The sequence below is a fragment of the Bactrocera dorsalis genome, chromosome 5 (genome assembly GCF_023373825.1).
Source record: "Bactrocera dorsalis isolate Fly_Bdor chromosome 5, ASM2337382v1, whole genome shotgun sequence".
Taxonomy (NCBI): Eukaryota; Metazoa; Arthropoda; class Insecta; order Diptera; family Tephritidae; genus Bactrocera; species Bactrocera dorsalis.
In genome coordinates this window covers 1,410,437-1,435,841 of record NC_064307.1, presented here as the reverse complement: position 1 = coordinate 1,435,841, position 25,405 = coordinate 1,410,437, and the positions used below count along the sequence as shown (strand labels likewise).

The window sequence follows — 25,405 nt, the reverse complement described above, 5'->3', positions numbered from 1 at the left end:
TTTTGTGAAGACGCCCTTATGCCTAAAATACTTTAAATAGGGTCAATACATATCATTGCTCCAATATAGCCAATATAAATATTTTCGAAGTTTCTGTTGAACTAGCGCATTTATCGCAATATACAGAAAGAATATATTTCTAATAACAGTATAACTGTGTAAAAATGAATGAAATCAGGGCAATAATTCCCCATGTCCCTAAATATGTTATACCTAATATTCAGATTTTTAAACATCCGCGTGACTTTATACCTCAATCTGTGAATTTTTTAAGAAACTTAAAAAGACGTATTACAAAATTTGTATAAAAGTGGGTCACCACTTCTCCCTAGCCACTGGGACTTTATAAAAGGAAATGTACAATGATCAATATGTAAAATATCTTAATAAAATTAATATAATATCTACATAGACAGCCAAGCAGCAATTAAGACAGTAACCTCGTATCATATCGCAAGGCGGCAGAGGAAAGAGTGTCAGAAGACAAATTATCTTCTACTGGATTCCAAGTATTGGTAACACTACGCTGTAAGCATCTGAGGTCCTCAAAGTATGATACACTGAAGGAGGTATCGATAGTGAGTCCGCAGAGTCTGTTAAAATTCGCATCAAGCGCATCCTAAAAGATGATTACTCCTCTTTGACCTAGCAACTGAACTCCATCTGGTATCGGAAAGGACCAAAAATGGTATATGCGTGGCTTATCGACCTACCATATTACCATATTAAACTAACCTTAGTAGCCATAGTTTAGATCCGCGAATTTCACCATTTACCACATAGAACCATTAGTCCACAGTGTAATTCGAATTTTCCATCCTTTGGTTGATATTTTTCTCATAAATATACCTCTTATATTAAATTTGTTATCATTTTTTAATTTTTTACAATTTCCGGGTCTCAATTATGTCGTGTAATTACTCTAATAATTAGGGCACATATGACGTTTGTTGTTGTGGTGTTTACAAAATTTTATTATACATTCATATATCGATGCGGTTGTTTTAACAAGAATTTTTGCTATTATATATTTATCTTAGGTCGCATTGGCATTAGAAAAAAGCCAAAAACAAAATTCTTATTTTAATTACTAATTTGTTTTTAAAATTTCGAATAGAACAGCAGAATACTACATACAAACATTATGATAACAATATCGCTACGAAATCAAGAGTATAAATTAGATTTATTACTATGCTTCTAGGTACATACATATATACAATTACACATATAAATATATGTACACACATACATTTTGTTTAACATTTTACAATAACATATACATAACATTATAAATAAGGAAAATCACTAACGCTAATGATTAATTAAATTATCATAGTATGCGCGTAAATATACGGCACTCAAATTGGTTGTTCGTAAATCTCATTAACTTTTTATACACACACTATATATTAGGACAGTTTAGTCATAACAAATTACAAATAATTACAAATAGTATAAATACAATTACTTCACTTAGCTAATTACTTGTCAGTAAGGTCACACACGAAGTGGTGCCCGAAGCGGAGAAGATTGGGGTGTTTTTGGGAGTGTTGGGGTTGTTAGTGTTGTAGTTGGTTGTTGGGTGATGGGTAGCGGGTGGTGTTTCAATAGTCTTCATCCTCGTCAGGCGGCTCTGTGGCATACGTCAGTTCGTTCAAGTAAAACCATTTCTAGAAAAGAATAAAAAATGAATGTCTTTTTGGAATGTGGGTATTTTAGAAAACTGTTGAAAACTGCGTGGTTTATTATGATTTACCGGCGATTCAGTGCAGTTGAAGTTGTAGTCCCAATCACAGATGCGATACTCCTGATTGAAGGAAGTCTCGTTGGCGCACAAGTGCGGTATGCGATTGCCCTCCTCATCGCACATGTGGAAGATCTGCGGAAATTAAAATATAAAAAACAATGTTAACAAATAAAGCATACTTTCAGGCTCGTTGCGATCATGCAAAAGCTGTGCTTTATGTCTCAGCTTTAGTTAAAGAAGCTTGACAGTTAACGCTTTGTAACTAACTGTAAACTTTACTCAAAAAGCTCACTTCTACTTCTGCTTACTTCTATTTTTGTTGTTTTCTTTTTGGCTCACCTGACAATTGTACTCCATGTCGGCGTAGAAGCCAACCGGTCGATGCGTACAATCAAAAGAGAATGTGATATTATCTAAATTCGTCCACTCTTTCGTTTTGTGATTTTGAAATACTGGACTGGCGGCATCTTGTAACGTCAAGGCTGCAAGTAGAATTGGACCTGTGCACATGCAGCAATTGTGTTTTTGTTTTTGTGTCACAGATACGATACGAATAATTTGGTTAATAATCAGTCAACAATATTTACAAGTTTGTACAACATGCCTGTTTTTGGTTTTGTTGTTTACGCTACTTCACTAACAACTATTTGTGGTTGATTGGTATTTGGTTTGTAAAAAAAACGAAATGTCGGATATTACAAAATTCGGTTGATTTATGTTAGTGCAACTGGTTAGTATAATGTTAGTCTCAGGAACTGAACTATTATGATCAGAAAAGTGTGTCATTGATAAAGTAAATTTAGTCAAAGTAAATATTTTTTGGTGAAAAATTAAGTTTAAAGTGTCTTAAAATGTTCGAAATTTTAGACTTAAAAATAGTTATGTAAAATATTATTTACAATTATTTAAGAAAATTGCCATAATTGTGTAAATAGAAATGAAAATTAAAAAATATTAAACTGTTGAATTTTCATTTCGGAAAATAATTTGCATTTAACGACTTTTTAGTACAAAAAGCTTTTGAATAGGCTTAGATATTTGAAAAACTATGAGTTCTCAGTACTTGAACTAAACACAAATTGAAAGAGAGTTGCCATATTCAAAAAAATTTTAACAGATATTAAAAACATAAAATTTTTTTATCGAATAGAAAATAATTAAACTTTTTTTTTTAATTTTATATATAATGCTTATAAGCGAATTATTCATACTTCAAGACCTGGATTAATTAATAGAATGATATGAAAATGCTATTTATATTAATTCATTCAAAAATACAAAAAGTATATTTAATTTCAAGTAATATACAAATTAAATATTCAATATAAAATAATATAAAACAATTTATATAGAGAAATTCAGAATATAACTATCTCCCTCTAATCCAGAACAACTGTATGAATTATGAAAAGTGTTGCCACCACCTATATTTAGCATTTACTGTTCCACGCGTTTTTTTAGATGTGTGGTTTTCAAATGAGCTAATACTTTTTTCGCAGATGGTCTTTCTTACAGTTTTTACTTGATTTAAATATAGTTCAGTTTGCCAATTTGTTATGAACAGGTTCACACCGGCTCAAAACGAGATTGGCGCCGATGCTGATTTTCAGAAAAAATTTGTTTAGCGATGAAGCTCAATTTTGGTTTAATGGGTATGTTAATAAACCAAATTGTCGCATTTTGATTTATTGTAACCCACAAGCCATTGTCGAGACGTCGTTACGTCCCCATAATTAAGTTCTGAACATAACGTCATTCAAAGTGCCTCCACGACTTCTTTTGCATGAACGAATTCGATGACTTTTCAAGCAGTTTTTCCATTAAAACAAGTCGTATGTCATGAAAAACGCGTTCAATATTGTCTTCTAAAGCTTAAAGCTGGTTTATTTCTAAACTAACTACTTCAAATAACACCACAATAAGTAGTCTAATGGTGTTAAGTCACAACTTCCTGAAGACCATTCAATGTTGTAATTTCTTAAAATAATTAAATCTCCAAATTTTTCCCGGAATAATACAGTTGCTGCATGTGCTATTTGACACATAGCCCCGTTGAAACCAGATGTTGTCCAGACCAACTTCCTCCAATTGCGGCCATAAAATGTTGGTTATGAAAAACAATGTCGTTTCCGATATTTTGTTCAGAGTATCCAAGAACTCATTTCAGTAACACACAGTTGAAAGATTGGAAAGGTCTTGTGGAGAAGTATAATAACTTTAAATCCAGCTTTCAGAACCATTAGAATAAAATTCTTTTAACCTGACTGTGGGCCTTCAATAATGCTGGACATTGCTTGACGATCAATAATTTCGACTCGGGGATTTTCTTCAAATGTATCTTTTTGGAGATCTTTGTTGAACAAAGTGGCATCCACGTCAAATAAATTGTCTCTATTACTTATTTTGAAATCAAATATTATCGCTTTCGTAAAAATTTAGGTTAATTTGTCGATAGCAGCAACAGAGCAATTTCGATTTAATTTAATTTAATTTTTCATTAGTCAAAAAATAAGATTTCGACACTCACAGGTTCAGTGCAGAAATATAAAAAAAAATATTTTAAGTGTTAACACAATATAATTAAATCTAGTCTTTCCTATTTTCGAAAATATATTTATAATTATTACAAAAAACACAAATAAAGCATTAGGGAATCAATTTGGACTTGACCTACTTCAAAACCCAAACTCGCCTAAAACTTGGACGCACTTGTACGGATATGTACGTATGTACTTTCCACTTGCTTTCACATTGCCTTCAAACAAATATTCGAAATGACATTCGCCAATCAACAAATAAAACAAATTAAGCAAGTTCATGCAGAAAATATTAATTTTCAATAACAAGTTTTATATACAACCTAATTAATAAAATAAAGTTTTGTTGGTGTGTGTTTTTAATAAAAACAAAACGTCGAGGCCGAGAGTGTGAAGCAAAAGGTGGTCATTAGCCATTAGCCAGCAACAATTACCAATTACCCATCGACAATCAAAATGCCATGGAGTAATGAAAATATCAACAAATTAACCGTTACTCATCGCTGCATTAAAAATAGTTTTTAAACGCATTCAATGACATTTAAACATATACAAATATAGATACATACATACATAAATACACTTTGTTTGCTCACCTAATAAAATGCCGGAAAGCCATAGAAAACGTTTAGTGTAATCCATTTTCGTCCATAGAAATATTCCCCGAATGCGCGAAAATCTGTACTTGAGCTTTACCCATACGCTCCAAAAGCGGCGCTCACCACTCAATCCACTCCGTTGTTGGACAGCTCGAATGTTGTGCGTCAACTGCGGGGCAACGGAGGCCAAAAGAAAGCGACAGGCTGGGGTTTGATAGCAAGCTGGGTTTTATAGGCTTAAATATGTGTGTATGTGTTTTATGCGTTTATTTACGCCAAGCCCATAGTGATTAGCTTGCTTTAAGCAAAGCCTCCATAATTCGGAGAAGCAGAAAGTAATGCAAAAACAATTTGGTGCTGACAGGTGTCTTCACTTTGGCAAGCACGAGCCACTCTCACATGCGGTGCCGTTGTTCAGTTCTTTGGCCTAAATATTAACCGATGTCGTTGACATCGCTTTGGCTCGTGGCGGGGTCTTCGGTCAGTTGGTTAGTTGGTTTTTAAAAGGCGACAATTTAGTAATAAAGAACTTCACTGCAACAAAGAAAGTGAAAAAGTTATTAGTATGGCACACGTATTAGTAATAAAGGCTGGAAATTGTATTATGTTAATATTATAAATGTAATTATTACTATTTCTTGGTTTTACAGTTTTCTATTTGCTAAACTATACAACTTTTATAGAAGTTATGTGGCTTAAACGTCGATTTCAGTACTTGCTTTTGCAGCTTTCTCAAATATTTTTCGGTCATGTCTCAATGTTTTTATAAATTTTATAAATAAATAAGGAGTCAAAAAAAAAATCAAAGTAGTTTGATTAAAAAGTGTTGTGACTTGGTGTCTTCTATCATTATCTATCATTAACGACTGGGTGCTGTATAAAACAGGACTTGCAAAATACAAGCCCGAGTTAAGGAAAGCAAAGAGGAATTCATGGAAAACTTCTGGGAAAAAGTTGAAGGCTGACATGAGGCCTCTAGATTCCGGAGTATTTACACAAAGAACCTCGTATCTCCGGATTATCTTAAAGACGCAACACGTCCTTCCTTGATATTGAGGGAGCCTTCAACCGTCTTGGGGTTGAAACAAACCTTAATTTATTACAGTCTTCTGTGCAAAAAAGTGATTAAAACGGAATGTGATAACGAGCGTGTGCGACGAAACGTGACTAAGGGAACACCACAAGGTGGAGTTCTTTCTCCTCTTCTATGGAAAAATGGCTTAGAAAACTTGAAGATCGTGGCTGCAGGGTGACTGCCTATGCAGACGATGTAGCACTTATGGTCAAAGGAAAGTTCTTGAGTACTTTTTACGAATTGACGTAGGGGTACCTCGGCGTCGTAACCGATTGGGCAGTCGAAAACGATCTCGCCATCAACCCAAAGAAAACCGAGATGGTTTTATTCACCAGAAGATACAAGATCCCTACCGCACGGCTGCCATCCATCTGCAACCAGTATTTGTAAAGCATACTAAAGCTTCAGTGCACCCGAATTTAAGTTTTTCTAGTTTACTTTTACATAATTTTCATATCGATAACATTACCACGATAGCATTGCGGCAATCTGCCATGGTGACAATTTTATAAAAATCTCGAAAGAATATGATCTGTTTTTGAAATTTGCAACAAATTGCTCGAATAAATGCCTGTTAATTTTGTAATTATTTTCTGATTATTCTCAATCCCAACACAAAAATCTACATGACACATACCTTGCAACTAACACCTTTGCAGTCATACACACATACTTTATATAGTTTAATTTCCACATAAAATGTACAAATCTATTAGCTTGTGGGCGCTTAAGCCGTTGTACAAATTTCCGCACTAAACGCCGTAGGCACATAATTGCATGTCAGCTTCAGAAGTGCTAGTGGGTAGGGCTTAGGCTAAATATTATTGCTTATGTGACACTTCAGTGTTGGTTTTTTTAAATACATCAATTATGTAATTTGCATGGAAATTATAAAAATCGAATGAAAGGTTGTTTAGTCGCAAAGCGAGCAGGAAGGTGTCGCAATTTCATATTGTCGTTCCATAAACGAGGAGTCTTTTTGCGTATTTAAAAATAGTTTATATTTAATTAATCAGTTCAATAAGTTGAAAAAAATATAAGTAAAGAAAGGAGCTCACCACTTCTTAAAGAAAGCCATGAAGAAAATTTCTAAATATTTCCTGAGCTTAATTCATGATTCGATTGTTTAGAGAACCAAGAATAATAAAATGTGCTTTGTTGTAAAAATGCTTCATATTAAAACGCAGCGGCGGTACTTAGCCGAAATAACTTTAGTTTGATTGAGTACATATCTGCAGTGCGACTGAGCGGTGACTCAGCTCATAAACAAGTTAACAAGTGCAGGCCCGAAACAGCGTTAATCATTTAACTGTTTTTGCTTAAGTGCATGGTAGACAGTTTCAGCTTTATTAACTTTTAAGTGCAAAAGCATTTTCTTAGTTATCTTGCTGCAAAATCTTTTCGAAAAACAAATTAATTTTTGTAATTGAATTATGATGACACCAGATGAGATGACGTGTTTATACTGAATTATATGCGGAAGAAGGAATTTAAAGAGTTCATGAAACAATTTTGTTTCAGTTTTCTATATGCATCTGAATTTTAATACTCCTCTATTTTTGAGAAAATCGCATTTCCTGAGGCTAACTTAAACATCAGCGTCAGTGGTTTGTAGTATAGAACACAGGTCGTAACCCGACTATTCGATTTAAAAGCAGCCTAGAAGACTATCAGATATTACTTGCAAGTATGGAAAAATTAAGCTGAAATAAATCGGTTCCACAAACATTTCTATACTGAAAGGTGACAAGTTGATTAATTAGCACCTTCTTCAATTATCAAAGCCGCAAAAAAGTCCAAAAATGGCAAGCCAATATTTAGCAATGCAAAAAATTGCATAATAATTAAACAAACAAGCAAATGAACACCATTATGAACTGACTGGAGATTTCGCTAATTTTAAGCACATTATTTCCGCAACTAAAACCAACAAATCAAAATAACAAACATGTAAACCAACAAAAACAAGTGATTGTGTGGGAAGAGCGCTTGCTGAAAAATCGCCGATAATTAATCGAACAAAGCAAATTAAGATGTTTAGTTAACGATGTTAAATTTTCTGTTTTGTTTTCGCAAATTCTTAGCGATTTGTCACAGCTTTGAAAAATGTGCAGTGATTTGTTTCTGGCTGCCTCTTCTATGTGTCGGCCGGCAGCGATTTATGCTGTGTCAATTATGTCGGCGATGAGTCGCATTTATTCACCAATGACAACGAAAACAATTAAATACGTGCAAATATCTGTAAATGTGTGCGTGGAAGCAAAGGCACAAACATAGTTTTAATGGATTCCCACAAGCATCAGCGGTGACATCTGCAATTCGCCGACACCGGTTCGCAACCTGTTCGACGTGTTCGGAAATTATTTGTCTGCAATCGTCTGCGTCTGCGTCTGCATTGCTCCAAGTGATTGGTTTGCCATGGTAATCATTTATTTGTTGCTAGCGGTATTTGTGGGCTTAAGGTATTTAGCTAATATGTCAATATTGTTGACCTCTTGGCATTTCACGGAAAATTTATGACTTCTTATTTATTTAAAATTTCGCTTCTCATCACTTTAATTGGTGTGCATTCTTTGGTGGCCGCATAGTTGTGGATCTCTTATATACATTGTTTATGTTTAAATAAATGAGATGTCTGATTTGAAATGAAGTTGCCATTGAAAAGATCCATTTTTCCCTTTTGCTAAATTTTAATTTATTGTGTGACTTGAACATTGTATGGAAAAAATAATAATTCTAAAATATTTTGATAAATATAGTCTGAAATGAACAACCTGATCCGAAGAACCTTAAATTTTAATACGCTAAACATATTGCTTATGAGATATATATATTTAAATGATAAGTTTGAGATATAAAGCTTAGTGCATTATTAAAGATATAGAAATAAATGTTGTTCTCTTTTGGACTTCGAAAGAAGGCTTAGGCGTAGTAATATCTCTTTAAAAAGAAAAGCCCAGAATTATTGATCCCGTCAATGCTGACAATACGCCACTGTTCACTACAAACTTACAAAAATTAAAGATGAAAATTTTAAGTTTACCTTTAGACCGAAAATGTAATTATAAATTCGACCTTTATTTCCTAAATTATTTTTATAGGGTAGAATAGACCCTATAAACCTCTTGAACTTCATTTAACTCTCTTTGAAAAGCAAGAAAATCACAGCCTTTAATTTTGAGAATTATTTCCGAATTATTATAATTTCCCGAATTCAATAGCTTGCACCATAAATACTTTCTATTCTTTCTTTGAATCTTGTTCAATCTTCATGTATTCTACTACTGGACAGCTGGGCTGTGTGGAAGCTTGACCAGCATTGAGCTGGCGGATCATGCGCTGTCACAGCAAAAGAGCTCACTTCTCCCAGTAAGGCTAGCCTCTCCCAAGTTGCGGAGGTTTCAAAAGGTCATTACCCTATCGGCGCCCATATTATAAGGTTTAGTATTTAACCAGAGGCCAGCTGCATAAGCTGTGTGGAGAAGAACGAAAATAACACAATTTAACCCTTCCTTCTTTATTGCCCCGCGTTTGCAAGATCAAGAACTCACACTTTCTGGTTTCCACCGAGCGGATAGGAAAAGATATTAAACGACTGATCAAATTTGTATTGGCTACAAGGCAATTTACTACCATACAAAATCGGATACCGGAGTTCTGTTTTTAAAACTGCATAGAGTAGTTCAAGTGATCTCTGAATCATCCATCGAAGCTAATCTAACTTTATTCAATCCCATCGCTTTCGAAATATGAGAAGTTAATGGTAGAGAGAGAGAGTGAGAGAGAGAGTTTCATTTTTCTTGTTCATCTAAGGAACAAGCATTAAATTGTAATACCCAAATATATACAAAAAAGTTCCGATATCACGAGTAGTAACTATATCTTTCTGGTATATGCATGATGGCATATTTAAATAAATATAAACAGGGATAAATAAGTTCAATATCATACTTAATATCTTAGCATTTTATTGCGATAGTTTCAGTGCATAATATGGTTATGTTTGGAAATTAGTATCAACCATCTGATATTTAATACAAATGAGAAGTTATTTAAAACAAGCCTATACTTTTTAGAAATCTCACGACAACTGAGTCTTGCAAACCCTTTGTAGATTAACTTTTACTTGATCCTCTTCAAAAGTAATAAAAGGTTTATTGAATTCGCACAAAAGATAATAAAAGTCGGCTTGATTTTGACAGCTGTCAGATGCGTTGACAGTTTATGGCTTCACAGCTTAGTTAAGTCTGTTGAACACTCGATCAATATGCTAATATTTATGTTCTCCATACAAGATTATAAAAGTGCATTTACATAAATGCTAAAAGCAAGTCCAACTTAAGCGCTTAGCTCCGTGGTCACTCGTAAGTATGTGTATGCGTAACCAAACGGAAACTGTATTACCACTGGCCACACCGAAGGCGTTTCGATGCGTCAGAAATATAAGTAATTAAGATGCTAAAATGCGTTACAAGGTCATGCGAAAACCGGCAGACAATGGTACGCTTTGCGAGCGTTCAATTCATATGCAGACAAAAATCAAAGATATATTAACTTTATGCGTGCAGATATGTATTTATTATAAAACATATGTAAATGTGTGAATTTGAAAAGGCAACTTCGATTTGCTATTGATTGAAAGGCTTGTTGAATACATTTCGATTATTATAAATTTTTTTCTTGCGAATATCATGAACAGCGTCCATTAACTGACCAAGACAAGGTCGCTGACAGGTGATTCCACACCTCCAACCTATTTTCATTCCGCTTATTTTGCTCAAGTTGGACGGTTTTTGCGGTGCAATAGAAAATAATAAATATTTCAAACTAAAAATACAAATTATGTGCGAAGCTGAAAGGTATAATAGACACCTTCCGTTTCCCACATAATTTTTTTGCTCAAAATATTTCAATTTATCATTCAGTCTTATATTAGAAAATGTCTATAACAACGTCATTATATACATAACTGTATACGTATGTATGTATTACATTTCATAGATACAAGTACATACATAAATAAATAAAAGCATTATAAAGCATTTGGTTGGCTGAAGAACCAACTTCATTTTTTTATAAAAATTTTGCAAATTTCGTAAACTTGTTTACGCATATTTTAGCAATAATGTCAAAAACGTGCACCCATACCCAACGGAATAGGCATATTTATGAGGCTGGGTGTGACCTTTTGTGCTGCGCGCTTCCTTCGCAACACATTTTTCTAGCCATAAATAAGTGAACGTCACACAGTCAGCGGTTTTTATAGCGGTTTAACAAGTCATCTAATAAATTTCATTACCAAACTGAATAATACAAAGAAGTCAAAATATCAGCCGTTATAGAGTGTAGCTTAGGACGTTCGCACGGAGGTTTTAAAAATAACATTAAATTAAATTTCGCAAGCCAAAAAATACGTGATTATGTGTAGCTGAAATGTGAGGTCTTAAATTTGTATTATAGTATTTTGGGAACAGGTGTTGAAGCCCGTGAAACGTAAAAAATGTATATATGGGGTAGTAAAAAAGTCTCTTTCGAGGCATCAATCCTGGCTTTGCGACCACGCTTGGACCATGATCTTTTTCGCACATTATTGCCGTTTTTGATCCACGTTTCGTCTCTTGTTATCATTCGCTTCAGAAATGGTTCGATTTCATTTCGTTTCAGCAAAGAATAATTAATATTAAGTTCTTTTGCGCTGTCATGTCTGCTTATGTGACGGTCTTGGTCAATCTTTTCCATAATTTCATCGACTTTTTTAACGATAGTTCGACAAGGCCGAGCTGCATCTTTCACATCGAAATTTCCAGAACGGAAACGAGCGAACCATTGTTGTGCTACACGAACTGATACAACATCGTCTCCGTAAACTTCTCGAGTTTTATTGGTGGCTTGCGTGGCATTCTTTCCTATTTTATAGAAAAATTTCAAAATATGGCGAATTTCTTCATTAATCAAAGTTGCCTCCGATCGGTTAAAGGATTGTAAGAGAAGACTTTTCTTACCAAATGTACGTTCGGGTAACTACCACTACTAGGAAACAAATCTCCTTAGGATCGGAAAAGGCATCGATATGAACTTCGACACAGAGAATGTGTACATTTCTAATCACTTCTCCTCGTCAAAGTTTGGGTCCCCGAAAAGAGAAAGTTTAACTTCTCAAATATTCTTTAAAGTTGCGACAAATGTACACATTTCTTGATCTGGTTTGCAGCTAATCCTATAGTTGTTCGGTTCCATCAAATGAGTAGATTCGTGATGTTAAAATGATGTGTACAAAATTTCAGATGGTTATCTCAATAACTGGCCAAGTATGCATACCCATGGTTTGGCTTGAGAAATAATGCAAGTCTGAGATGAAAATTCGAAAACCCAATTGACAGTTAATCCCGATTTACTTTCTTCGTGGCCTCAACTTTTCTGATAGCGGATACCATTATCTTATACATATCTTTAAAAATAATCATTTTGGAATCGGTTAGGCTACAAAATTGAAGTCAAATGTCTGATTAATCTAGAGCTCCAAAGTGAGTTCAAGTTTAGCTTTCAAACTGGAAGGAATTTCCTGATTCTGGCATATTTCTCATATATCACTTGTTACTACCTAATCGAATATTCTATCATAAACCAAGAAGAATTCCAAAGAAGGACTTTCGGTAAAAGTTCTTTTAGTGAGCTATGGAGCAGTAAATCCTTACATCTCATCAAAAATCGATGTAAAGAATATACATATATAGATGCGGCAAGAACTCCAATATCACCATAACATATGCATATGATTACTTCAACAATCGTTTTGTGGTCAAGCCCTTGACTTAAACATTTAAAACTTGTCGCTTTTGAACGCATTTAATTCCGTTCAAGTTAAGGTCCACCAATTGCCCTTCTACTGCAATGCATACACACATCTACGAATTTCTGTTTCCTTAAATTACATTGAATTTCACGCATTACTTGTAAATACTCGTATTGAAGTGTCATCGAACAATGCGAGCGCTTGCGGCTGTGCAACAAGCCATTGTACCTCATTATACTCTTAAGCGAGCGCTCGTGATCTGTGTAGCTTGTTTGACCGCTTGTTGGCTACTTGTCGACTGGCCAACACCCCGAGATGGCAATCAACCGATGCCATCAGCAAGCGTTCGAAGTCAAATTCTCCGTAACTCGAAGCAACTTAACGCAACTTAGCGCGACTTCAATTGGATTTGCTTGAGTGCATTTGTACTTGCCGCCGCCGGGCATTTACGGTCCAGTCGAGCTCTACTTCGAAGCCGATGCTGATGCGCTTAAGTTATAATTTCTCACTTGATTATGTATTTTCTGCCCTTGTAACATATTTCATCATATATGTAAGTAGCTGAAAGCTGGTTTTGATATCACTACTCACTAATGATTGGTGTGTGAGGTTTGACTTAATTGTAATGCGGTCTCTAAAACAATTTATTTTCATTTGTTCCGTGGGTATTGTTTTAATTATTGTATTACTCTGAAAGGCAAAACAGATTTTTAATTAATTTCAATATCCTTCAATGTGTAATAACTTTTTATGCAATCAAACAAGTGTCAGGAGATTGGCGGCAACACAACTTCGATTACTTTGTTGTTCCATTTGTTATGGAAAAAGAGACCGTTTAATGAATACTACAGATATATAAAGGAGGAACATTTAATCTTCATGATAATTTCATACCGCCACCGCAACATATGCTTAACATCCGATCAAAAATTACCGGGATTGGTACAATTTTTATGCTCGTGTGAAGTTTGGTCTTCATATCTCAGGTATAGTCTGTTTGGCAGTTGTTTGTTTACGACAAGGCAAGTTTATCTGACGATTTGTTTATACTTCCTTTGGAATCACGACTACGGAATCATTGAAAGTGTTGAACAAGTGTCTTGGGGAGTTTTCTTTACCTCGAGCGCCTGTATTTGTGTAGCACACATTATTCAGTAAATATCGTGAAGTCATTGAAAACTACAAAAAGTCTACCCACTTCAGTTAAAGATTATAATATCTAAGGATTTTAAGAAACAACCCTCTAAAATCGTCTTGCTGTCATCACTGAATTAACAAGGGATTTCAGCAGCCTTTATAAATCGACTCAACACATTTTGTTTAATATTTTGAGTATAGAGTGTATCAATGCTAGGCTAAAAGATCGGAATATTTTGAAGAAATGACAGCGAGATGATTGACAAGTGGCTGAAAACCTCTCATTCATCAATCGCATCGTTACCGGTGACGAGACGTGTAAGAGACGGTTTCAAAAATATGACGCCGAAACACCGCAACATTCTGTCGAATGACGTTTGAATGGAACACAAAATATCCCCTACTTTATTGCTCTTTACTAAGTCAACAATGTTGATTAAATTTGAGAGCCAGAAATCAGACCTAACTTGACTTGATTGTTTATCTTCGTTTTTTTCGGTGATCTGAGCCTGACCTAACCTAAGTTTCCAGTTCAAAATTAAGTTACATCAACAAAAAATATTTATAAAGAGTACAATCAAATAATATTTATTAATTAGCGAAATAAATACCGTTACACCATTGAATCAAGCAGGAATTTATTATATTATTTGATAAGTAACGGAAAACATGTTTTGATGACGCAGAATAAACATAAAATATTATTATATTAAAAAAAACGTATTAATAGAGATGGTCAACATAGACTAAGAGTGTGCACAACCGGTTTGATACAGCGCATCGCAAACAACATTCAGTTTTTTTTTTTTGTTTTTGCTTTTCTTGCCGTTTGGTTTGGTTTTATATTGCTTTTACTGGATTTTCTTCGCTCTTTTTTTCGATGCATCGCATTTTATGCAATTGAATTTTTATTGTGTTCAGATGTGCGTGCGTGTTTGTGATGTTTGTTTGTTTTTTTTTTCACATTTTCTTTTTCCTTGTTTTCTTGTTGTTTCGAATGCGTCGGCTTTTTCAAGTTCACCACAAATGTTGCAAAATGACCACGAGCGCTTTAGAAAAACAAATCCGAAATAGCAGGCGATTTGTTGATTTGTTGTTGCCGCCTAGGCCGATTCATTGATGGCAACTGCTTGGTGGAGACGCTGGCTGCTGCTTAGCGCCCGCTCGCCCGTTGTCAACTGGTTCCAGTCGGTTGTCTTGCAATTTATTGCCACCAATGTCGCCTGCACACACGCACACATTGTGTCTGTGGATACTGGTGCGAAAGCATAAGTGGCAAAGAAAAACGTGCCAGTCCGGGTAATCAGTTGCGACGTAGAGGAAGTGATGGTTGCTTATTTTTTCCTTTTCAAGCTGCTTTTATAATTTCTAATGGCAACAAATGTGTGTGTGTGTTCATACAAATTAGTTGTGGTGGTTATGATTATTAGGGTACGTAAGCTTCGGTCGAGGGTTATAACCAGTGCTCGGAAAAGATGATTAAGCTTTGGCAGAAGCCTATTTTAAAAGCGATAAACACGCAACATTTTTTTGCACTCCGGGTCAAATTTGATCAGATAGTACGATCTTAAAAAACTGAGGTGCGACTACTTTTCTCACACAAATATTACAATTAATATGCTACAAATTAAATTAAATTTTTGCAGAAGATGCCAGATCCATTTTTCCATAAACACCATTTTTTTCTATGGATACTAAATCTTGTATATCGTATACCTTTGAACGATATTCTATTTTTTCTAACAATTTTTTTCGAAATATGTATTATTTTTATAGAAAGTTACGCCTCGATTTTTATATTATTGGTATTAGAGTTATAATATTCTACGCCTCTGAACATTCTTTGAAATAAATTTTACATTTCTTGTAATATCAAAAGCAATATTGTTATGGAACTATTTCCACGAATAAAATTTCGATAGCGTTAATTTATTTTTATGCCATATGTACATTGTACATTCACTCATATGTACATATATCTATGCAGTATTGATGTTTATTATTCATTACTACTTTGCCTCTTTTCCATACTTATTGACTTCTTCAATGGCCACCGAATGAATTGGCACGCCGAGCACAGCCACAGGCCAATCAACAGTTCCGCCAATTATCAGCGCCGGCAATGCGTCGCGTAATAGTAACTACAGCAACAATGTAAAACACCTTCCTGTCTATCATCCATTGTCCATATTTTGCATTTCTCAACAGCCACCGTTAGCTACGTATGTGTGTGCAAAGGTGCCTCATGCCGCCAGCTATTTGCCATCCAATTGCTTTGCATTAGGCTTTTGCGCCTCATAACCAAACATAAATACGTAAACATAGTATTATATATGTACATATATATATATATATATATATATTGCTAATATACTCTGTATACTTTTTCTTTATTTTCTTTTTATCGCTTCTTTTATTGTTTTCCATGCTGTCATTGCATTTTCCGTGCAAAATTGACTTGTCAAGCGACTAAAATATTGCTACGACAACAACAGATCATAAATATGTATTAGATATATCGGTGACAAGCAATTAATAGTTAACATTTCTTTGCCTTTCTGTGGCTTCTTTTGCGCTCTACTTGTTGTTGCCATGACAGGTGGAGCTCGCTCTCGTGTATATTTGGTGGGATGCTGCGCTTGCTCTCTATAATCGATTTGCTCTGCTTTTGCAATGTCGTAATTGCCTTAGAAGCATAAAAATCGCATAACTGCATAATATTACGTAAACATTTCAAACGATAAGCCAGACTTAAAAGTGATCCCGAAGCAGCAAAAACGCCAAAGAAATGCCTATAAAGTGGGTAAAGATTTAATGACTTACAAATCTTCCATACAACACAATAGAGATCTCGGTTGTCTAGACTTTGTTTTCCCAATTTTTTTAACAACTACTTCTCTTTGATCATAATTTGTGGCATTTCTATCTAAGCGCATTCCATCAGCTGTTTAACATAAGAATGGTCTAGTCATAAGTAGCCTCTTCGTTAGCAAACATATTCATAGATGGATCTTGACTGGAGTAAAAAAGAAGAGGGACTAATTAAGGAAACCAAACTCAATACTGAAATGAACTACAACCAAATGTAGAGTTCTTTTTTGTTCTTTTAGGAGCCTTCTCTATGGATGGTCAGCGTGTATTTTCAGCTTTGCATTCTCCAACAACAATTTTAATTCTAAGATTGGCAAGGAAAGCTTCGATGGCTGTAAAATTTTCCTCTTCTTTCTAAGAGCTCTACACTTCCTTCAGAATTTTGACTACCTGGTACTAGTCATCCATTCATCATCAAATGAACCAAAGTCCTCCTTCGCATGGAATTCCCAAAGAAATGAAGACTTCCATTTTCTCTACTATCTCCATATGCTACTACATGAACACTACATAACCCGGCCCAGGTGTGCTCAGGGTCGTCCCGCCGCTCTCTATGAATGTTTTTCAGATTTTTTCTCCAACAATTCTCTAAAATCATTCAAGGTACCAAGTTTATCTCCACGGCCCCACTCTCTTTTACAATTCTGTTCCTTTAACTATATTTTGAATATATTCTTTTGAAGAGGATTTCACGGGTACTCTCAACTATCTATGCAATTCTTTGAAGTAAAGAATTATTTCAACGGTTTACTTCGTAAACTTCTGGTGAATTCGGAATTGGCTTCCAACACATGTGTCTACTTTCCGCTCATATGTCTGTCTAATTTACATAATATATCAAAAAGCAGATAGCAAAGTCTTATTACCTATAATTTCGAATACCGTTAACAGCTTGCTACAGTTAATAAATAATCTTTTAGATCCAAGACGATCTAGAGAGAATGGTTTTAGAAGTCAGAGCTTCGCGCTATTTCCTTGGGCTCTTATTATTCACAATTATATTGGCGGTTACGAGTTAATTTTGGAGTAGTTCGAAAGAAGTTTCAAGAATCGAAACAGGTCTTTAATCGATCAATTTAAGTTTCTGGTATTACAAAGTACCGATTTACAATTACACAAGAAGATGTTCCATGCAAAGCCCATGGATAATAGTTGTTGTTGTCTATTTATCAACATTCCTCCATGGTTGCTGCATTCCTCTCACTAAAGTGACTAGCGGATTTGCATGAATGCACATGCATTCGTATATGTACATATGTATATACATATATATACAAATTATGTGCATACTTTTAACTGCAAATATGTCTGATATTGGAATATTTACGAGCTTAAACTCCAAGTATGCACTAAATAAAGTTTTGAGGAGCCAAACGAGTTTTTCAAGTCAATTTCCAAGTGAATCTATTGCGAGCGCTGGCGCATAATGTATGCAAGTGGAACGTGTTCTTTTTAGAAAAAAAGCGAATATCGTTCAATATTGCAGTTGGTTTGACGCACTTGTATGTAGTATGTATGTGAGTGTAGGGTGCCACAATATCAACCGCATATTTCAATGATTTGCTAATTTCTATTAGTTTTTGAAATAATTAAATCAGTCATAACAGCTTAGCGTTACATATGCGCGCTTTACACACACTGGCACATATGTGTGTGATTTAACAGTTACGATTGACTGTTAAATCACACACGCCGAGCAGCTTACGTAAGACATGCAAATATGTCACTCAAAAGCGGTGAAATTGTCGCAGAACTGGAATGAATTCAAAATTAATTTTATTTCTTTTCATTTTTTTATTTTTTTTTTTGTTTTGCCTCCTTTATTTTTGAGATTATTTACTTAGCGAATAGAACGTGTTGGAGCGCACTCATTCGCCGCAAAGCGAGCGTCAAGTGGCGTATCCGGGCGTGTCGCTCTAGCGTTTGATTTGGCCTGCTTTTCGCTAAATTTCGCCTATTTTGGTGTCATTTCGCACGAAAAACAGCACATATGAATATATATAGAAGTTTATGTGTGGACTAAATCAGGTGAGTTTGCCTTAATTTGATTATTTCGATGCGTGGCACATTCGCCTGAGGTGGCCTGAATTCTAATACTTAATTAAAATAGTTAAGTATTTGGAGCAAAGCCTTCTGGTTAAAGAAGAAGTGTTAAACTACACTTGTAGATACATACATACATATAATTTTAGTATTAGGAACAAGCTTTTATTACTAATTGAATAACAAATTCAAATCGTCATATTTGAAGAGAGGTAGAAATAGCTTTTGAGACGCATGAGACATATGAGTAAGACTGAGACGATATATTAACATACATATGTATATCGAGGAGATCTCGGAGAGGAATAACCATCAACCCCATTTTTTCTAGCTTTTAATGTAAAATATTTGAAAAATATGTTCCAATTTAAAAAATATATAAAAGTTCTAACGATGCAGCCGTTTCGAAGAAGTTTTTTTCACCGACTATGAAAGCATCGTTTCGAGAAAACTCTTTTAAATTTTTTGGAGTTAATTTCATTTCAAATCTCGAAAACTAATTAACGGGTCAACCTCAAATTAAGAAAACATTTTCAAATTTATACAGTTTTGATACATAATGAGGTTGGTTTTTATTTACTTAAATGTAACATTTTGACTCCTCTCGTAAAGTGTTCAACTTCGCAAACCTCTTTCACACACATTTTCTATATATATGTGCTCTTAGTGCCACTCAGCCTCTACTTCGAAGGGCATCAACCAATAGGGCCATAAATCATAATTCTGATGTTGATAAGTCCACTTAATGCGCTTGCTGTTTTTCATATTGTTCAAGGTACACAAAAGTGATCGCATAGAAAGAATTCGAGCATTTTCCTAAAACTTCAACTACATTACTAACTCCAAATAGGATCGAATACGAAAAAAGTAACTTATACGAATATGTAACGGTGGGACGAAAAACTTTCGGTGTTCTGACATGGGACCAAAATCCACTTTGCCAAAGTAATCGAATACTTAGTGTATAAGGCATTTTGGCAGAAGTTAATTGGGAAACGAGGTCAATAATATTACCAATAACTAAGTTTAAGTATTTTCATATGACGAATAAAACATAATCGAAGCTTGTTATCCGAGATTAAATGTTAAGTCACTATTCTGTTCGATCCTGCTCAATTTCGTCGCTCCTTTGACTTTACATGACACTTTACTAATGCCCCAACACTCTTTAGCCACCTTTGGATAAATTTTTGGTAATACTGCTTCAGTTGTTAGCTTCGCTTTAAGTTCCACGAAAATAGTACCAGGGTATAGTATACATTCATGTAGATATGTACATACAAATGTAAAGACTCGTGGTTATCGCCAAACGTGCCTTAACAAGAGTAGTCAATCTGGATTTGTATTTAGCGAAGCAAAAGCTGCCATTCATGCTCTCAGCCATGCAGGGCCCCGCGCTACTTTGTATTGGATGGCTGTTTGTTTACAAAAATCCGAATATTTCACGTTGCATTTAATTTTTTTATTATCTATAATAGTTATGTGTGTTTGTATGTTTCAATTACTCTTGCGTCATTTCACATATAGAATCTGTTAGATGTGCGCAATTATGCAGTAGTGGAGTGTGTCGGAGCAGTTGCATTTTTCGCATTCTTCTATTAAAATGTGGTTAGAGCGCATGCGCAGCTATGCGGCAACTGAATGACTAACAGTTATGCTCATGCAAGCATACTTAAATATATTTGCGAAGCTTGGTTGTTAAAGGTATTGTGGTATTGTGGCAATAAATCGTACAAATAAATTAACAATAAGTAGAATTATGAGTTTATTTCAGGACCCCAACATATGGCCGCAAGGCCATCGTTGAGTTTTTATGACTTTACAAAAGTTTTCCTCTGCAGAGAATGCTTTAGAATCTGTTAAGTAACAAGTTAATTATGGAAATATTCCTTCCTCAATTCGTAAAAGCTTTTATAATGGAATAGTGCTTCGATTAAAAAAATACAATTATTTGAATAATTGATTTTTTTACTGGAAGATTGATTTCCATGGTTCGAATATCAAATATTAAATCTGCCACGAAGACTTTAAGACCCAAAAGCAAACGTCGGAGACCATATAAAATATGTATAAACGATTAGCGTTGAAAACTGAGTCGATTCAGTTATACCGGTTCTTATATAGACTTTTTATCTGTGAAGGCTACTATAGATTCGGTTAACGTTACTTCTTATTTTTTATCACATATCATTATAAATAACTTGTAGACATCTTGAAATACTCTCGACTAAGTCCGTTGATGCAAGTGAGTTCTTTATATTGTTTTGCATTAATTTTGGTTCATGATACATACATGACATACTCCAGTTTTCATTATCAATTTTTAAACTCCTGGTTTTTTCGTTTTATATGAAAAAAATGTTGCCTTTCTAAATAGTAAGTTAACCTTAGATTAAGAAATAAATATCGGCATGCAGTAATCATAAACTTAAAAAATGCACTCTACTTCACATTACTGCCCTACCCTCAACCCATATACGCAGCAAACTAATCATTAACATTAAAAATGACGAAATGCGTCTGTGTTTCTCAAAAATCGCTTCGCAAGAAACTATTAGCCAGCGCCGGCGATTAACTTTCTGTTTCGTTTCCGTTAACGCACTTTGTGCATATTAAGGAAAAATCGATAACAACAAAGGCTTAACAATCGCTGCAAAATAAAGTAAAACGGCAGCAAATAATATTACAATAAACGCTGTAATTTGTGTGGCGGTAAAACCGCATTTAAGCGCCGATTTACAATATTACATAATTTTGTTTCTTTACCACTCATTTCAACTGTGTTCGCATGCCTGCGGGTGTGTGTGTACGCGCAGTGCGCACGTGTGTGTGTAGTAGATAACGTAAAACAAATCATACGCGACGCTCCAATTTCAAGCGAACCGCCAAACAAATCGGCCAGAGGCAGCTTTGAGGCAGTAAAATGGCAATAAAGATAGTAAAGGCTTAGCTGAGTGCCATAGTGCCCTCAATTGTGCAGACACAAAGGTACGCAGACATACATACACATATAGCATGTGCTGGTGTAGAGGTAGTCTCAGCTGATACGTATAAGTAGTAGGGGTTTTTAGATACAGTAAAACTCCGTTAATTTTAACAAGTGCTCTGAAAACTTCTGAATGAAGTGGTATCGTGCATAAGGCGGTACAAACCTAACTCTTCAAAGCAATTTAGCAATAACCTAGACATTCAATTCATTACTTGCAATAAATTTTTAATTAAACATTATGATTTCGTATATCTTCAGTATTCCACTGATCCTTTGGTAATTTTTCAACAAGTTTCTTAGTTTCTTTCCATTCATTATATTCGATTCTGTTTTTGCGATATCGATCTGAAATTCTGCATACGTTCTTTTTTCCCCAAGAAACTGCTGGCATACAAACTGGCCCTTTTATGCTATAAGAAATGCACTTATGAATGTTTACTTTTGTTTTTGACTGTATTACAGTTATTAATTTTCTTCTTTTGCTGTATTTTCATTTTAAAAGTAATTACCATGCAAAGTCTTTGAAGCGTGTCCTCACTGTATTTGGTTAATTTAGATTTTCGTCCGCAGTTGATTCACTGCGCATGCGCAACGTTGTGATTCTTTAATGAGGTGCTGGTATGCGACACATTGAGGCTCGATTGTGAAAACATTAAAGGCAGTAAAAAGCCCTTTATGTTGGAAAATACAAATTAAAGTGTTGAAACTACTACAGTTTATGTAGCATGTACAGTAGGCATATAACTTTTTACAATTTTTGCAAATACGAAAAACGGCATACCATAGTCGAATAGAGAATAAAAAAGTATGAACCCCATTATTTTTTTTTTTTGCGAAATTGCAAAAAAGTTTCCGCGCAAAACGAAATTACTTTTTTATCAGAACTGCTGAAAAAAACAAAAAAAGTTTTGTACACTGTACACGTTTTTCTTCATAATAATAGATATTTATTTAACTAATAATCTTCCTATTATTCCAAACGCCTTTTAGTGGACCTAAGGGAAGTGCACCACCCACCCCAAACTAATTTTTCTTCAGAAAATTCTGATTCAATGTAATAATAACACAAAAAAAAAAATGTTGACTTCTTTTTAGAAATCCATTTTTGCGCGGAACGTTTTTGAACCGAAATCACCTAAAAAAGTGATATTCATTACTTGTACAATATTTGCCACCACGTGGTGGTATGCCAAATTTTTCGTCAAAATTTGTTATATGCCTAATGTACAGTAATGGAATACACTTACTTATGTATATATAGCTATACATATATATCTATTTATATTTCTTAAAATAATTTACGGTCAATAAAAACTTGATTGCAACGAGGTTTGATAGCCCGTTCTTATACTGTTCCAAAATGGCTGAAATCCGATGATAACCACGTCTACATATCATTATAACGCAGTTTCAAATTCCATATGACTATTTTACAGTATGCAGATCAGGCACCAATAAACATAACTTTTTGCAAATAATCTCCTCATATTCTTCGAAATTGACCATAACTTTTCAAGCCCCCAGATAACAAATTTGTCTACCTAAGCTGGCATATCACTGATTTTCACGAAAATATTAATGAAGTTGAGCTTTTATCTTTTTTTCCTAAATATGCGGTCGTGTATCAAAAACTTATACAATCGAATCAATGCTCACCTATACCTAATACACTGATTTTCGAAATTTAGTTCAGTACCAAAGTATGTTATATTGTTTAGACCTTACCTAGTTAACTAAATCATAAAAAGTGATTATAGACTTTCCAGCTGGCTCTAAGCCATTTCTTCACTAATCTTTATTCTAAGCCCGCTTACTCATATAATAATTTATGCTTTTGATTCACTTTCATCTCTCCGGTTTAGTCTAGTTAAAACCAACGTATCACTTCCTTCTATGGTGTTACTAAAGTTAAACACTACTCGCAATCAAGGAGTTTACAAAAAAATATTACTGACTATGCGTGTATGTACCTCTACGGGAATATCCACTGAACTGTTGAGAAATTAATTTTCGGCCGAGGTAACCAATAAATCTGAGGTTCATTCTTTAGTCAAGGTTCTGAAAATTATATTTATTGAAAAAATCATTCTGTGCAAATTGTAAGTAAAACTGTTTAAACTGAAAAGATAATGAAACCGGCATATATCAAAAAAAGATCTAGTAAAAATAAAATTGGTAAGCAGTTTTATCAAAAGCGCACAAAAATTAGAACACCGAATTTACTTTAAGGTGTTTTTGAATTTTTTTATCTAACAGTTTTTTTATATATTATGTATATTTGTTCAACATTTTACCAAAAAATCTTAAATTATAATTTTATGAAGGAAAACGCACCTCTTTCAAGTAATTTAAGCCGGAAGCTGTTGGCGCAGTCGCGTCTTCTGCTGGTCTGCCTACAGCTTTTTTATTACACCAAATTTCCCAACACCAATAAAGATGTCATTTGCGTCTGGTATGTTGTTGCTGCAGTTTGCAGTGAAGGTTTCAACGATGCACACTTTAATTAAGCATGAGCATTAGCCAGTAGAAGAAATATATTATTTATTTATATTTTCATTTGTTATCTGGCAACTATAAAGTTGTTTTTGGGGTTTGCCTGGTGATTGTCGCTTTTAAAAAAACAACTTTTTTGAAAAAATCTAGTAATTTTATTTAATTTAAATCCTTCGTTTTATTTATGTATTTAAAATATATATTTTTTTAGATATTTTTGCAACACAATTTTAACACTTAAATATTTTTTTATAAATTTTTTTGCAAAAATCCACTTCCAATCAATTGAAATACCTTTTTGTAATCACACAGACACCCAAATTATTGGTATACCGTTAAACCGTTAAGAGTTAACAAAAGTCCACTAACGAAACGAGCAGGAAATATTGTTCGCCAAAAGTCGACACGAGCGCGCACACAACCGCTCCACGTTAAACACGTTCACTGAGTAACATCAACACCGCGCCAAAGGTGGCAAAATGTTGACAATGAGGCCAACAAACCAGCCATCGTCATACCAGTGCGCTTGCAGAGCGCCCAGCACACACAACAACACCAGGTGGCGCAGACGACAAGGCAACAGACACGAAGCAACAACAACTCAAGGCAATTGGCGGCAAAAGAGCGGCGCAACAACAACAGCACGGCTGGAATTTACTCTTCAATTGCATTGTTGTTGCTGTTGCAGCGAACGCGTTCGAACCGGGGCTCGAACTGAGTGGATTGGCGCTTGAGCGCACGCTCGAGCCGAAAACGAAAATTATGCATAACTTGACTTAAAAAATTTACAAGTTTCAAACGCGTTTGAATGCGCTCACTGTTTCGCATTGTCGATAATTAGCAATTCACTGAACTACATCCCGACATAACTAGATGTCGCACAACAAAAACAAACAAACAACAACAACAGTGGTTGTCGCTATAACTTGTATTCTAGCAATTAAGCTTAAAAATGACTGTTCGAAAGAAATGGGTATTCTTGAATATAAATTAAACTTGGTTACCAGGAGGCAGAGGCAAAATTCTTACCGGCAGAGACTACGTGGAGCCCTCTTTATGAAGCGGGGAGCTGATTTTATGAGACAACTTGCTGATGCTGAATAATGAAATGACTTTAT

At 34.7% G+C, this 25,405-nt stretch overlaps 1 protein-coding gene across 5 annotated transcripts; it reads right to left on the bottom strand.

The window, feature by feature from the left end:
* Positions 1 to 946: 946 nt before the first annotated feature.
* On the bottom strand, positions 947 to 24,750 carry LOC105232718 (uncharacterized). 5 transcript variants are annotated; one of them, XM_011214511.4, is made up of 6 exons: positions 24,621 to 24,750; positions 24,129 to 24,291; positions 4,884 to 5,420; positions 2,090 to 2,250; positions 1,760 to 1,882; positions 947 to 1,673 (listed from the first exon to the last, which is right to left on the bottom strand). In XM_011214511.4, the coding sequence occupies exons 3-6, from the start codon at positions 4,927 to 4,929 to the stop codon at positions 1,608 to 1,610; spliced, it is 396 nt and encodes a 131-aa protein (XP_011212813.1). In that variant the 5' UTR covers positions 4,930 to 5,420; positions 24,129 to 24,291; positions 24,621 to 24,750; the 3' UTR covers positions 947 to 1,607. The 5 variants fall into 5 exon arrangements, with proteins under 5 accessions (XP_011212813.1, XP_049313453.1, XP_011212812.1 ...); XM_049457496.1 differs by having other exon boundaries at positions 24,129 to 24,418; positions 24,582 to 24,743; XM_011214510.4 differs by having other exon boundaries at positions 24,582 to 24,743.
* Between the last annotated feature and the right edge of the window lie 655 nt (positions 24,751 to 25,405).